We start from the raw sequence: 16,595 nt of genomic DNA on the forward strand, positions 1-16,595 counted from the left end.
ATACTATAGAAATTATTTCTCCCATCAGCAAATCAGGGATTTCTGCCGCTTTCTAGAAATGTAGATTAAAAAATATACATGTATTTTAAGGATTCATCATTCTAAAGCATACACAGGCGTGAATTTTTAACAGCAGCAACCCTTGAGCATTTTGAACTTCAGCTTTGTCATTTGGGAAAATGAAAGATTAAGTAGTAGGTTAAGCTGTCAGACAGGACGTCTGTGACTGTCTAATGAACCCTGAATGGATCAAGTGTAGAAGTTCAAGGTTAAAACTTGTATTATGGAATAGGATAAAACTATTCTACTCTCAAGGAGTATTTCCAAATATTTCAAAGTAACCTCTTCTTGTAAAGATTCTCCTTCTGCAGGGGTCAAAATAAACAAAGTGAAGAATATGAAGCTGCTTTTAAAATTATCCCGATTGTGTGCTTTCAGAAGCCGGGGTTCATGTCTGGACTGACCTGAATAGTTCCTTTGGAATTTATTAGGTTTATTAAAAAAATACGCCTGACTTAGTGACCACTAATTGGCAGGCACTGTGCTAGGCGCTTTCTACACGTTATATGATAAGCTTCAAGTGACAACCACTGATTTAGAATTCCTATTTATCTGTATAAATTATTAAAATAAACATTTCAAATTTGCATTTTAATTTAATTATCAAAAATGTAAACTGAAGTGAATGTGCATCACTCTCGCAGAAAGTCTCTATTAACAAATACTCTGTTGACAAATAGGTGACTTCAGTATTTTGTGCAAATTCACAAATTTGTACTTTTTCAAATACACAGCTGTCTTGTAAACAGATGAAAGTAATATTTAATATGTTTGCTCTATAGTTCAATTCTAAATTCTAAACATAATCTAACAGAACCAAACATCAAAAAGGGACAGAAAAGAGTTTTGTGAGCTGTAATGATCACTTTATCTTATTTGTCTTATTTACCTTCCTTATTCAATATTTTCCTCAGTGTCTAATAACTATTCTATACTCAGTGAATGTTTTTTAACTTGTTGAAACGCAAGAAGTTTGGTATAGAGAGATAGTTGCTCTGAAATCAGAACAATTTGTTAAAATTTAACTTGTCAAAACTGCATAAGTTAAAAATGCATAGATTATGAAATATGTAGTACTAGATGTAGGCAGTTTCATAGACAAAGGGCATGAATTTGTATCTTTTTCAATCCCCACCCATGGAGGGTTCAAATGCTTTCCTCAAATTAATATATCAATATTTCCAGCAGTGTGACATTCAATGAATGAACAAGAAGACGACTCTTTTTAACCTATAGAACTATCTATAAATTCCCTATATATTTTGATGTTTATTACTGTAAAAATAATTTTATAATAACGAAAATAGTAATAAACATATGTTCATATCCTAAATGCAATGGTTTCTATTAGAAAATGAACGCATGCAAGAGATATTTTCTCAAGGAGCATATTTTAATCTGCTTTACAAATGAAACACTATATTTGCCGCTTTTGATTTTGCACTATTTGAGGATAATATTCTTACTCCTGGTCATGTACAGATTGGTACAAGTAAAATGTTTCAGGACTTATGCAAATGTTAAAAGCAGAAGTGTTAGTCACAGATAATTTTTAAGAGGTAGCCTCAATTTTGTGCTCCAATGTCAGCCCTGTAGATTTACAGCAATTCAACGTTTCACTTAGATTCATGAATTGTTATACCTTGGAGTCACAGATGAAGTTCTTCTGGAAACGGACTCTGAGACTTATTGGGGACGCTCTTGGAAGCATCTCCTGTGAAGAGTGAGGGATGCAGGATTGGACAGAGGAAGAAGTTGAACTGTGATGCAGTCACATCAGAGACCTCAGTCTATCCTACATCCTTTGAGGAGCTTTAGAGCTGAAATAGAGCTTCAGAGTTGTCCTGGCTTGAGTCAAGAGGGAGAAGCCATTAAACCTCTGGCTTAATAAGTCATTGCATGGGCTACCAACCCCTCCCCTAGGGAAGGAGTTTGACCTTGGGTGAGGCAGCTCCTTTTGGCCCAAGGCAATATGTGAAGAGGATCTCAGGTGAGAGTCATCAGCTACCCACACTCCCAGCGGCTGGGGGAATGAGTGCCTCAGTCCTGAAGGGGGCTGTGGGAAGCACACCACAGCATCCATTACACCTGTATTTGCATAGCACATGGCCAAAGAATATGTAGTCACATGTCCTCTGCTTTCCAACCATCCTTTAGCTTTCTCTCTTTAAACAGATAGGAAGAGAGGAACTCAAATAGTTTCCTCAGCTTCCCAAAGTTTATGTATGACTCTTCGTTGATGTTTTTTATTCCCAGGAAGGCAATCCCAGTTGCAATATTGAGAAAGGGCCTTGTACTATATGTGTAAATGTAAATGAAATACATATCCTGGAGGAAGAGGGAAGTTGGGAATTAACCCTACTTAGCAATGAAATCAACATATGTTTATTCTTTGTGCCTCTTATGGTGCTGCATAAAAAATATATGCTTGAATTATCTCTTAACCTCTTTGGATATCCTGAACCAGAGGGGATTTGTGAATGAAATTTATACATGCTAAATTGCATTCTTGTATTTATAAGAATGGAATGTTTCTGTGGAAGCAACATAAACGGCTAAAGAGTTTATTAACTTATGTTTGCTTTCCATGATATGTTAGCCCTTACCTAATTTCTGAGATTTTTAGGATCAAACATGTTAATGAATGCTTATGAATATCTTTTGCAAAGCATGACATGTGACACAGATAAAAGTAATTTTAGGGGTGGACCTGGTGGCGTAGTGGTTGAGTTTGTATGTTCTGCTTTGGCGGCCCAGGGTTTGTGGCTTCAGATCCTGGGTGCAGACCTACACACCACTCACAAGCCATGCTGTGGCGGCATCCCACATACAAAATAGAGGAGGACTGGCACAGATGTTAGTTCAGGGACAGTGTTCCTCAAAGAGGAAGATTGGCAACAGATGTTAGCTCAGGGCCAATCTTCCTCACCAAAAAATAATAATAATAATTTTAAATTATTAAGGCACACTATTATTTGTGGACGTGTTAAACCACACCACTGACTTCAACCAAAACTTGTTTTACTTCTGAGTTCTCTAAAAAGGTACGAACCAAAAATTTACTTTGGTTCTTTAACTTTTAATCAAAAGAGAAATTTTTAGCAATACTAAACACAAAATGAGTCTATCACCAAAGTTTTATGGATGCCCTCCCTAAGAAAGTATACATAACCACACTCAATTTACTACCAGGTGGACAATAAAATAAGTTTATGGTGTGCTCTGGCGAATGTAGACTTGTTATATTTTGCTTTTATTTCTGTTCGTTTTAACATCTGCCCTCTATTTCCTGACTTGTACTATTTTTTATTTTAATTGGTTTGCTGATTCAAACTTAGTATTTTTGGCCTTGCTGTTGTTGAGGAATATTTCAAGAGGAAAGTAAAAAGAGTGGGAAAAATACTGTTTTTGTTAATTTGGCTCCAGCTGATTTTATACCTGGAAGCGGGAGAGCTAATGGTTTTTTGTGTGGTTAATTAAATCCTGTGCTGATGGCTTCTGTTATAGGTATTAAGTCACCCACCTTGTTAGCAGATCCTCTGGTCCAGTAGGGTTGGATTTACCATCGGGGAATCGTTTTTTACGATGTTCACCTTGTGTTCAGGTAACTGATGGAGGGGAAGATGATGGTCTGTGTGCAGTTGGCCAGAGACTGTGAGATTTGTAAAGGTAATTTGTATGGAGTCTCTACTTTGTTTTAAAAACAAGATGGCAGGCAAATAAGCGGCACAGACATGAATCTCTTTCCTCTTTTCTTGTCTCTTAGAATTCTTCTCTGAGAAAGGAAAAATCCCACTGCGTTTTGTTTTCCTAATGCTTCTTGGATTCTCACCAGCAGGTTTTTACAGTCTGTTGCTTGCCTCTCAGATTAGAAGAATGCTAGCATATTTTAACAGTTTCCTAGGATTCCAACAGTCTTTAATTAACAGCAAATTGATGTTTTGAAATGTTACCAAGGTATGAGAAACTGAATACTGCAAGGGGCTTCCGTCCTTTCAGCTTCTGAGTGCAGTGGGGTCTTAGAACAAGGGGCAAAGGTGTGTGCTCCCTTGCAGACAGCTGGTTACCTACTGGTATGTCAAGGGGGTGTCTTTGTTGGCGTAATAATCCCACTGCTTGCTCATTGGTGGCCTTCTAAATTCCTCCTACTTATGACTGGGAAGGAGTCAGGTAGTTGTTGAATGCTCAGAGCTACAGGGGTGCTGAACAGCTCAGGGATTTCTCCACTCGTAGCTGGGTTCAATGGTTTTAATCCTCCAGTTGCCAGGGCACTAAGATACGGCTGCCTATGTTTGTGGTTACGGTTCTTTTCCATGCCAGGTTCATGTCATCTTGCTGCCAGAGTTTTGAATGTGGTGGAAAAAGAGCAGTTCTATAAAGTAATCACTCAGACTGGATGCATATTCTGAGCAGAAGTTAGTTTGCAAAGAGGGATCGGGGTGCAGTGGAGGAGTTTTCCTTTTGAATCAAGACATCTTAGTTACACATCTCTAGTCAGGAAAAGAAGGATAGACTGGGGAGTATGGAATGGTTGAAATGTTAACTGTTACTTACATAATCAGATAGTTATAATCCGAGGAGGAAAAGAGAGCAGCTCAACTAGCTCCCTCTGCCTAATGGCAAATCTGCTCATTGGCCAGTTCCCAGTTGAGGTCAATACGCTCCATGTCTTGTTTTTTCCAGTGACCCACAAAGCTGGCCTTTTGGTCTCAAAAGAGACTTTGGTGATTTTTACATGCATCATGTCCCTGATCACTCCCTCTGCTCTCCTCTCTGCAGGTGGTACATGCCAGAGCCCTGCTCTCCCAGCCCTGGTCCGTCCACCAGCCCCTCCTTTACAACCATCGCTGGATATTAAGCCGTTTCTTCCCTTTCCTCTTGACACTGCGGCCGCAGTCAACCTCTTCCCCAATTTTAATGCGGTAAGTCCCACAGTTAAATTTGTGTATGCCACAGTGGTAGATCCTGGGAAACGTTAAAGGCCAGAGTGAGTTGTTTACTGCCTCTCTTTTGTTATATTGCTTATTCCATGGCTTGTCTAAAAGTCGTGATGAAGTTAGTTGTCTGCCTGGTTATGTAAGGGCCCCGGAGCCAGGAAAATTAAAAGAGATTCAATTGATTGGGTTGATCATGAGTTAATGTCTCCCTTTTAGTGTCTTTCTGGGTAACACTAACAATTTTATTATTTTGTTGGAATATATCCACATTGAAATTTCATGAATTTGTTAGCGAGAACGTTAGAATTCAAGTAGATGTCGAAAAACTTAAATGCGTGTTTCTTCTATCTGGGTCCTCTACTTTACGTTTCAAATCTGTTGCTTCTTTTCTTATTTCCTAAAGAGGACCCTGATAATTACAGTGGTGATACATTCCATGTCTAGAGCACCTTTTTCCTTCTTAACTTAAAACAACTCAGGGTTCCGGTAGTAAGAGTTTTCTTTTCTTTTTTTCCTTCCTGCCCGACCACAGTTGCTCAAAGTTGTCTTTCTTAAAGTACATTGTTTTTTCTGGGCTTTGTCATCAACCTTCTCAACACAAGTTCCATTGCTTTCTTGCCTCTATTTTCACTTAAGCATGTCTTTATAAATTGGCAGATTCCTCATATTCATCATCACCTTTTTTTTTGTACAAACAGTGAAAGTATTCTTAGGATAAAAATAGAAATAGGAGTTGAAAAGGTTAGAAACCAGTAAGTGACATTTTTTTCTCATATCATCTGATTCAGCTTTCAGCGGTTGTTATAATGCAGGTCTGAACTTACCAATGACAGGGCATGTCAACACGACCAAAGCAAAGAGGATTAAGACGAGAGGTCACTGAGTGCCCAGGGATCTAAATAGTACAGGTTTCTTATTGCAACATCTTGCCACCATGATAGTTTTTTTTTAAAAAGTTCTGCCCACAAGTAGATTATTCTCCTTCAGGAGATAGAAGTGGGTCTTATTTTTTTTAATTATACTTTGTTATGGGGGGTTTGGCCAGGCCTGTATAAGATGGTACAGTTATGTTCTAGTCCTCGCTAAAGAGCAAGGGAGAATCACAATGACCCCTTTAATTTTTGGTGGGTGAGGAATTTTCCATAGGAATCTTATTTTGCAATTGATGGAGCATAAATAGAGCAACATAAAGATCACATTTCCAAAGTAGAGATTTCTAATCCTGGGTGTTTCAATAAGAGTAGAGAAAAAATTGCTCAGCATCAAATTCCCTGATTCTTAAATGACCATGCTGAAGTCCCCTGGGTTCCCTTTTCTCAAAGCCGCTCATCTGCTCTTGTGTTAAGTGGCTCCCTGGCACAGTCTTGCTTCCCGGATACCACGAGATGATCCATCAAGGTGCTTTACCTGGCCTCTGAGACCACTTGGCATCCTGTCACTCAGGTCTCCTGTCGGCTTTAGAACAGCGGAGATAAAATTCCTGGAAGGTTATAAAAGGCTGGGTTGAAAACTTTTGATTGGCCCTTTGGGAAACATTAAAAGCAAAATGATTAACTTGATTGACAGTGAGTATTAGTTGTCATAAAACAAAGATGAGTGATATACTGAGTTATATGACAGTGAGCAAATTTCTTTACCGTCTTTGCTACTGTTTCCTCCTCTTTAAAATAAAGGGAGTGGACCTGATAATCTCTTCCTTTGGGGGTTATACCATTCTGGTATTTGAGCTTTTGTGGGCAGAGACGGCATAGTGTGGTGGTCAGGCTGGACTCTATAGCTAGATTGCCTACGTTTCAATCTCAGAGCTGCTACTTATCATCAGTATGGCCTTGGGTAAGTCACATAATCCCCATGGATCTCGGTATTTTCATCTGTAAAATGGGACTAATAATTTACCTACTTCATTGGCTTGTGGTCAGGATTCTGTGGGTTAAATCATTTATAACAAGCCCTGTTTGAGTGATAGGTATTGTCTTCATGAATAGCCTGCCAACTCTTCTTATTTTGAATGTGGGAGTTCATTGACTAACTGATTGCAGAAGTTTGACTTCATTTTTTTCTTCTATGATGGATTTTGACTTAAGTTGGTATTTGTTCCATTTAAACCAAGAGACCCTCTCTTGCTACGCCTAATGGTTATTTCCTTTTAGTGCTAGTCAGGCTGCAGCCAGGCAAGGATTAAGGCGCTCCTTGCTTCCAACGGAGGGGTTTGGTTGCAAAGCTCATAATCAGGTGGTTTTAGACTGAGAATTAGGGTGTAGAGCATCTCTCTAAGTAACAGCCTGAGTTCTTGATTTTGTAGCAGGTGTGACTCTCGATCCACAAATTCAGGGTGTATGAAATGTAATTTGTTTTTGCTGTGAGTTGATTTTATTCCTGGTTCAAAAGCCCATTCTGTTAGACTGGAGGGAAACCCAATTTAATTCTGTTTCAGAGTGTGCTAAGATTCTGGAATCTTACAGGTTATCCATCCAGGTTTTGGTGAGACACTTCCTCTGTTCATCAAGTTATGTATTCATATAGCCATTCATGGGATGGTCAGCACCAGGTTAGCATGGCCTTGTAGGCCCCCAGCTCTCAACTTTGGATGCACAAACTTTGTGAAGTGTCACTGGTCCCTCCTGCCTAGATGTGCCTCGATGTGCTTCTTTGCCACCCAAGAACCTTCCCCCATCTGACCTCTTTGAAACAAAGTCCATGACAGTCAGAGACGATCTGCCTCCTGTATTCTTCCTCTGAGGATATGAGTATGGAATCATCTATCTATTGGGGGTAGGGTGTAGCACAATGATGAAGGAAAACTTTTAAAATATATGCATGTAAAATAAAATACACAAATCATAAGTGGATATCTCTGATTATTATCCTTAAGCAAGAGCATAAACCATTGCATTTGGATGTGAGTCAGGAAGAATAATGAAACATCTGTAAAAATAAGCACAATTAGGAGAGAAAGGAAAACAGATGTGGGATCTGAGCTGGGATATGGATATAAAAGAGGACCTTCAATAAAACCATTAGGATCTCTTAGTCTTCTTAAAGCTAATTTTTAAGGAATAGTAACAACACAAGCTGTTCATCCTTGACCTAAAGATGTCGTGTCCCTGAATATTTCAGTAGCTTCCAGACAAGAGAAAGCTTTCCTTCAATTCCTCATATACCCCTACTCTGCCCCTCAATCTCTTATGACATTGCAGTTTCAGTGTTTAGGATCATTCTGATCCCAGGGATCCCATTCTGAGTCTGAATTTCTTGAAAGGACTCAATCCTGGAAATAGGTAGATGATGTTTAGGAAAGAAATGTTCCTTTCCTAAGTGGTATGAGCTTGTTCTGTTCAGTCAAATACATGCTATTTATCAAGCATGTACTATGTGCCAGAAATAGTGATAACAAAAACTATGTTATAACTTCTGCCCTGAAATAATTCAGTTTATAAAGGCGAAGTTGGACAAATACAGAAATATTTGTAAATATGGGTGCTTTTATAGAGAAAGTTGTATAGGATAGAATGGCAGCTCAAGGACAGGAGTGGGGAAGGCTGTGTGGTTGTCTTAGGAGGATTTGGTGAGAAAAATGGAAACTATTCTAGGCATCCAAACAGGAAGGGAATTAATATAAGGATTTAGGTGCTTACAAAATCTTTGGAGGTTCTGGGGAAACAAAGGTCAGAGAAAGCTGTTGTTGGCTCTTGGTTTTTCTGCATGCTTTCATGGAGTCAGGAAGTTGCAGAAATACAGGATGGCTAGTAATCCCAGTTGCTTTAATCTAAATCCCATGAATGCCTCTCTATAGTGGATTCTAAGCCTGAACACTGCTGGCAGAGATCCGTGGGAACACAAGCCTCAAGCTTCTAGTCCTTGTGATGTAAGGGACAGCATAGAAGAGGGGAGGCAGTGCTGCGTTGCCAGTAGAAGACTTGACATGATGGCAGGATGGACAGGGCTGTCTGTGTGGGATTAGAAAAATCTGAACATGTCCAACATCATGCACAAGAGGCTAAATCCAGTGGAGCCCCAGTGTCCTGTTCTGTAAAATGAGAATGAGTGAATAACTCTTAGGTTAGTTATCAGAGAGGTAGCTGAGTTTTAAAATTCTGGAGATTGAAACTGAGAATGGGCTTGCGTAAGATCTTGAGGGGTTGTTTAGAATGGGAGCTAATCATTAAAAATGGCTATACTCCTGACAACTTTCTCCCAAGATCTCACAGTTTCCCTCTGTTTTTCATTTCTCTAACATATTTTCGTATATTCTGATCAGTAGTTATGACAATAATGAGCCTTCAAAATGTCATTGAAAAGGTACAACTTTTGGAAAATGTGTTCCGGGGGACTGACTGTGACACTGATTCCATGTCCCCCTTCTATGTGCATTGCCTGTTGGCATAAAGATTAAATGCATAAACGTGACCTAATGTACCTGCATATACCAGATACTCAGTAGATATTGAGTCCTTCTCCCTTCCAGGAGATACGCAAGAAAGAGCGCGGAGGTCACACAGAGGGAAAAAAGCAGAAAGATGGGCATGTACAGGAGAGTGACTATTTTGCTTTCAGTTAGCTTTGGCTAATATTCTTTAACATTAAAAAAAGCAAATTAGCATAGAAGTTTCAACAAATATTTATTGAGGACCTACTATGTGCCAGGCCCTTAGGATTCAGCAGTAAAACTAACAGGCTAACTCTCTACCACTCTGGTACTAACTTTCTGGTGTTTGTGTGGTGGGCTGTTGGGGAAACTTGTATTGGTAGCTACAGCTGTACTTCATGCATGATCCTTCTATGGTTGTGTTTTATCTCCTCGAAATGCTCGGAGCCTCACTTGTAGGGTGACATTGTTCGGGACTTGGGTTACGGCTGTCTTTTGTTGAATGCCCACTCTGTGCCAGGTATGTGACATTATCGCTTGCATCCCAACTGGTTAAAAGCAAAAGTTTTTCTATGAAATTTTTAAGCTTTTATGTGTATCACAATCTGAAAATTCTTCGTGAGAAAGATATATGAATCAGTTTTTTATTCATTTATTCATTCAGGGATTTCTTCATTCTACAGACTTTTGAGTCTCACTGAATAATTCTTTACATTGAAAAATGTGCCTCCTGAAAGTAATTCCATCAAAGCATCTGCTATAAGGATAGTACTAATAAGTATAATGGAGAGTATGAAGAAGGAAAAGAGGTAATTAATGTCTTACTCACTGGGCGTTTATTAAGCACTGACTGTGTATCTGACACTAAAAATACAAAAACAACGACAATAAGAAGAAGGAAGAGAAGGAGAAGGATAGAAAGGAGGAGGAGGAAGAAGAGAAGCGGGGGAGGAGAAGGAGGAGGAATGGTCCTTGTAAGCATGGCGTTGAAACAATTGGTTAGTCACTCCTTAAAACACTCTTCTATCAGCAAGTGGTAAAACATTTGGTTATTAAAACACTATGTTAGACAGTAAGCTCTGTGCAAGCGGGAATCCTATATTTATAGTTTGCTTCATTTGTTGAAAAAATGAGGTGGAGTAGTTAAATCATTCTGTAAAGAACTCTGTGATTAAGTCCTTTGAAAGTAAGTGGTACCTGCGTTCAAGGGAAGGAGAAGTCACTTGGAGGTGGCCAAGGAAAGCTATACGGTAAAGGTTAAGGATTAATTTGGGATCTGAGATCAGTTCCATATTTATCTTGTTCATTAGGGTAACCATAATACAGAGCCTGGAACATCGCAAAGCCTCCACACCCATATTTTGAATGAATGAGTGGAAGATAGACAGATGCATGGATAGACAGATAGACTGATAGATGGATAAATAGATAGAAAAGTGCATGACAGATAATTAATAGAAGAGAAATAGCCATTACACTTGTACCATAAGAAATGTAATTGACAGAAATGTCTCAATTTTTGAAAATATCTAAGTACTCTGTGTTTTCATACATTAGATTATTTCCATCTAACTGAAATTATTAATTTAAACAATTATTAAGAAAGATAAGCAAGCATAGTATCAAGCTATCTCTTTAATTTGCATCCATAATTTTATGTTGGCTCATGTGTTTATTTACTCTGGTTATATGAAAGGATAATGATGTAAAAATCCCAATGGTTGTCTGTAGAATGTACTCCAAAATCAGTGCCTTATAATATTCATCAGCCATTTCACGTGAGTCCAGAAGGGCTGTCACCATAAAGTATTGGTGTGGTACTTTAGGAGTCTAAAAGGATATAGACATTATCCTACAAGTGTGGCTTAAATGCACATGTATAATGTTATAGGTGAATGATAAAAATACAGTACCCAAGAGAGGAAATTTCAAATTCAAGTTTTTGTTATCCTCAGGTATGTATCCTTCAGTCTCCTCACTTCCTCCATCTTTAGAATGGAAATACTACCTTATTTATTAGCACACTTTGTCTCCCTTCCTTTCAAAAATTATTCTTGACTATTGCTCCCCTCTGTGGTTCTGTATTTTGTTGCCTACTCCAGCTTTGGAGATGCCTTCCATCCCTCAGCCAGTGTTGGAGTTGTAGGAACAGTTGTTAAGCTCACATCCATGTGTTTGGTTCAAAGAGATATTAGTTAAATTCAGGTAACACATAAATAACTGCTCTTACTAAGTTTTTACAATTGCTGCTGTCACTAAAATAGGTAGGCAGCCAGGTTGAAATTATGGGTAGAAAAAGAGGCCTGTATTTCTTAGTCACAACTGGTAGAGGGTGTGGAAATTTTTCAGGTGAAAAATGCCGTAGTAAATATGGTATGAACTGCTAAGTTGCTTCTCCTTTGAAGACAGCTGTGGCAGATCGCTAGCTAGTTCTGTGCGTTACCTGTGTCATATTTGTATAGCAAAAGCCTCTTAAGAAACATCTGCTTATGAAGTCTTCTTCCATTATGTTTTCACACTGAAACAAAAATATAAGCGTGTTGCTGAGCTCTGCAGCTTCCTGTGAAACCAAAAGTTGTAAAACTCAAGCATACATATAAGGACCCCAAACACAAAATGACTTAAATATAAAATATCTAGGCTTGAAAATAAAAGGCTAAACAAATGCACAATACATGAATGTTGTTCTGTTTTAATATTTGTTTGCTCCTTGCACTGGTAATACGTCTTCCTGTGATTCAAAATGTGAAAAGAACAAAAACGTTTTTCTCACTGCTCTTCGCCTGCCCCCAGTTCTCCTCTCTTAAGTGATAGTCAACATGGTAAATTGCTTTTATATCTGTCCTTCCAGAGATATTTTGATGTATGAACATGTTCCTCTCACTAAAGATTGAGGCGTAATACACATGATATATTTATTTTCTTTTATCAGTCAATCTAATTGTCATGAGCTGAAGCTTTGCTCTTACAAGTAATATATTTGCCCTGTTTTGTAGTCTGACTTTCTTACCAGCTCTGATTTTGGGCAAATAAGGGGACCTGAATAACAGAATATCTAAGCCCATAGCTCATTTTGTGATCCAGCAGCTCTTCGGGAGAGCCTGCTCCACACTTAGACATAGACGTTTTAGAAATGAAAGGAGCTTTTTAGAGTTAAGTTGTGTCTGCTGCAACTCACTTATTTTACAGATAAGTCTAAAATGATTGGGAGAGTGCCAGTTGCATGGCTAGTAAGTGACCAAGCTGAAAGAAAACTGAGACTCCTGACTTCTCTTTCTCATGAGGGTGCTAATCACTGAATCATAATACTATGGGCTGAATGGTGTACTCCAAAATTCGTAACCCACAGTGCCTTAGAATGTGACCTTTTTTGGAAATAGGGTCATTGAAGATGTGATTAGTTAAGATGAGCTCTTTAGAGTCAGCCCTAATCCATTATGACTGACATACTTATAAAAAGGGGAAATTGAGACAGAGACACACCAAGGAAGATGATGTGAGGAGACACAGGGAGAACACCATCTATAAGCCAAGAAGAGAAGTCTGGAACAGATCCTTCCCTCACAGCCCTCAGAAGGAACCAACCCCACTGACGCTTTGATTTGGGACTTCTAGCCTCCGGAACTCTGAGAAAATCAGTTTCTGTTGATTCTGCCACCTAGTTTGTGGTACTTTGTTATGGCTGCTCTAATGAGAAAGGATTCTTAGAACCATCTGATCTACCTCCCTGCTTGCTAGACTCTACAGTGTTTCTGATGACTTGTAATCCAGCTTTTTGCTTAACTATCTCCAGTGATGGTGAATAAGCCTACCCCTGGGGGAAGGACTCTGCACCCTGGGTCACCGATGCTGTAAAGAAGTTCTCTACTTGGAGCTACTTCAGGCTCCCTGTAATGACTGTAAACCAAGGCGGAAGATGATACACAATATATTGCTGTTTTATAAAAAATATTTATTGATCATGAACAATTTCATATCCATTATCTTTGGAATCTAATTTCATAAGAGCCTTGCATGTCATAGGTATTATCTGAATGCCATCGGTAAGGAAACCTATAGGTGAAAGATAAAATAGTTTTCCCCAAATCACGCAAATAGTGAATCACTGAAGCATGGCTAGATTTGGTTTCAGTGGTCTAAGTCCGGTGCAGTTTCATTTACAACATAGCTAGCTGATCTCTGGTCTGTAGACATGGTAGTTTCTTGAACCAGCTGTCAGAGCCTTGGTACACTATAATAGCTAATTAATGAAATAATCTGTAGTTCCTTAGGGGACTTAACTCCAAGTCAGTAAATACACTGTATTTCTTGAATAATATTCTGGCTGTGATTGAACAGTTATGAAAAAGAATATCTGGAGCATCAATGGACTATATGTTATGTTACCTTCAGAAGCGTTTATGTTGTATATGGGCAATCATTGTTGGGGGGAATAAGTAACTTTGTGATAGTAAATAAAAAAATCATTCCTATCCCAGTGGAAATTTAGACTTTTTAAGACTCAAGACCCATTTGCACACATAAGAAAAAAAATATTAAACTTAGAATCTAAAAGGCTTGAGTTCTAAATTTAATACTTTATCTGTGACAAAACCCTGAGTCCACATTTCCTCATCTGTGAAAGTAGAATAATCATATTGACCTCATATGAGTGTCTAAGGATGTTAAAGATTTAAAGTGCTACAGAAATAGAAGGCATTAAGGATGTCTATTGAATCCGAGTCTTTGGTGTCAGGACGCTAATGAGCATTTTCTGTGTTATACCCTTGCCAAGATGGTTTCTTTGCCCCTTAAATGTTGAGAGTCACTGTATTCTACCCTGTGGCCAAAATTGGCAGGAAAATCCATTTTCACAGCTAAGTACAGATGAAAGAATAACCTTCTCAGACTATCTTTTGAGGAAAGTTGTCTCTTCACAGCTCCCTCGCAACACAAATGCAAAGAACAATGTTAATGCTGTTTCTCATTACTCTTAGTCAACGGAATGAGAACTTTTTGCCAGCAAGACTATTTTGTTTCATGACTCAGTGCTTCTCAAAGTATGGTTCACAGACAAGTACTCATCCTAGAACTGTTTATAGGTCTGCAATGAGATAAGTACAGAAATGGGGAGTGAGCATCATTCAGAAGTTTTTATAGCAACTTAGAGCCATTTTACATCTGTTGAAACTAATAAAGAATTATGGCTTATATTTTGTATGTCTTTTTCACTTTACTTTTCCTGGTAATTCATTTTTATTGTATTTTATAAAAGTATTGGCCTATGATTGATGGAAGAAGTGCTGGTCCTTCAGCTAAGGTTGGAGAAGCACTGCTCTATCATTGTTCAGGATTTCAGAGTTCTGTCTATGCATAGAAAGTGAAGGAGACTTTGAGGCAATTATTTAGGTAATTTGTAGGATGTGTGCTTGAGAAAGCCACAAATACAATTTGACTTGAATTCCTTTAACTGTACCCAAATTCTCTTATCCTGTTGAGGTGTGGCAATGGCAAATGGCTCTCTCTGAAACACATAAATCAAGACAGTAGTAGAATCAGAAATAAGATAATTTGTATTTTGCCTCTCTCTGAAGCGTATCCTCTTATGCCACATTTTATCTTGAGTTTGGGCAAATAATAAAGAAGTAAAATTAACTCCTTTCTTGAATGCTTTTAAATGGAATTTACTCCAAGGATCTTACGGAGGGATTTTAAGAAACTAAAAAAAAACAGGAAAATTTAAGTCACTATATATGGGGATGAGAAACTTTTGTTATTTTGATTTCTAAATCCAAATTATTTTTTTAAAAGTAGAAACTAGAATAATGATAGTCTAGTAGTACAATATGTTTGGGATATTTTTAAGGAGTTTCTTCAAGGAAATCACACAGCAAAATAATCAGTTTTAACAAAACATCCTTGTGCTCTTTAGAACATCTAAGAATACCCCCTGTTTTAGTGCTTCTGTGACTTTTACCACCTACTACATGGAAAAGAAACGGTCTCTGCTTTCCTAGAAACGTGTGATAGGAAGGAGAAACAAGAGGTAACCAGCACTTTCTGGCACTTTCCACATATATAGAATTTATACACTCAGATAGATGGCACTTGTGTGTGATGGGCTATGTGGGGAGACAGCCCTCCCTTTTCCAGATAACCCTGCTTGATTTTTTCAATAGAAAAAGTTCAGAAAATACTAATTTGATTTTCAGAATCAATTAACTCTTAGACTATATTTAGTGTCCTGTTGACATACTCTGATTTTGAGATCCTGGTTTGGAAGGAGGCAGAGAAAATAGTAGAATGATTTTGAGCTTAGAGTTTGTTTTTAATTCTACTTACCTAATATCATACCAAAAAATTTAGAATTTTGAAGAAGGAAAAAATATATACATATACACATATCTTTATGGATATCTGTTTATGCATTATATATGCTTCCTACTGTGGATCATAGTTTAAAATACTGAATGCAAGTATGTAGAAAAACTCTTGCATATGTATGTCAAGAGGCTTACTTCAAACATGTCTGTTGCAGCAACATTTTTATTAGCAAACAAACAAACAAAATACCTAAAAACCAATATGGTTATCAATGGATAAATGGGTATATAAATTGAGATCTTTTTATGAAATTTATCTTGAGACATTTGAAATGAAAGCATTGTTCTACATGGAAATATTATAAAAGCATAATGTTGGGTGGGGAGGAAACACAAGTTGCAGAATGTGTACAGAATTTTAGAATATGTGTGCATGTATTTTAAAATCACATGCTAATGAGAGGGAGAAAGCGGGAGATTTATATTGATGTATGGTATATAACAACCTGGACTGGAAGAACACGCATCAAATCCTTATTTGCAGATGGTTCTGAGAAGTGAGTGAGAGCCGAAAGGACTGGGGAGGGTACAAAAGAGACTTCAATATATCTGTGATATTCGAGTTTTATAATTTATGAAAAGAAATATCTGTAATAAAAATAAAGAGTTGTTAATATTTAGTTTTTCATTCTAGGTGATCAGTACCTGGTTACTTATAATAGTCTATGTACTTTGTGTATTAAAAAAGCTTTTCAAATTTTATAAGTTGCAAATGTCTTGACAGCAAAATGTTTAATTGCAACATGTACCACCTATAATATAGTATTAGTTAAGGGCCTAGCTGACATTAATACTTAGATGTGTCAGCTTCAGACATAAGTTTGTATTTTCTTATCAGCCTGTCTCCAACTGTGATTTCTGTGTCCACTT

General features: G+C 37.9%; 1 protein-coding gene across 3 annotated transcripts in view; it reads left to right on the forward strand.

Annotated features, from left to right (window-relative positions):
• Nucleotides 1-16,595, forward strand: part of ZNF385D (zinc finger protein 385D) — an 806,057-nt gene that overhangs the window by 593,829 nt on the left and 195,633 nt on the right. For all 3 annotated transcript variants that reach the window (XM_070492980.1, XM_014829851.3, XM_070492981.1), the window contains one exon: nt 4,840-4,982. In XM_070492980.1, coding sequence (XP_070349081.1) covers nt 4,840-4,982 — 143 coding nt within the window. The remainder of the gene's footprint in view (nt 1-4,839; nt 4,983-16,595) is intronic.

Source organism: Equus asinus, chromosome 21 (assembly GCF_041296235.1).
Source record: "Equus asinus isolate D_3611 breed Donkey chromosome 21, EquAss-T2T_v2, whole genome shotgun sequence".
Lineage (NCBI taxonomy): Eukaryota > Metazoa > Chordata > Mammalia > Perissodactyla > Equidae > Equus > Equus asinus.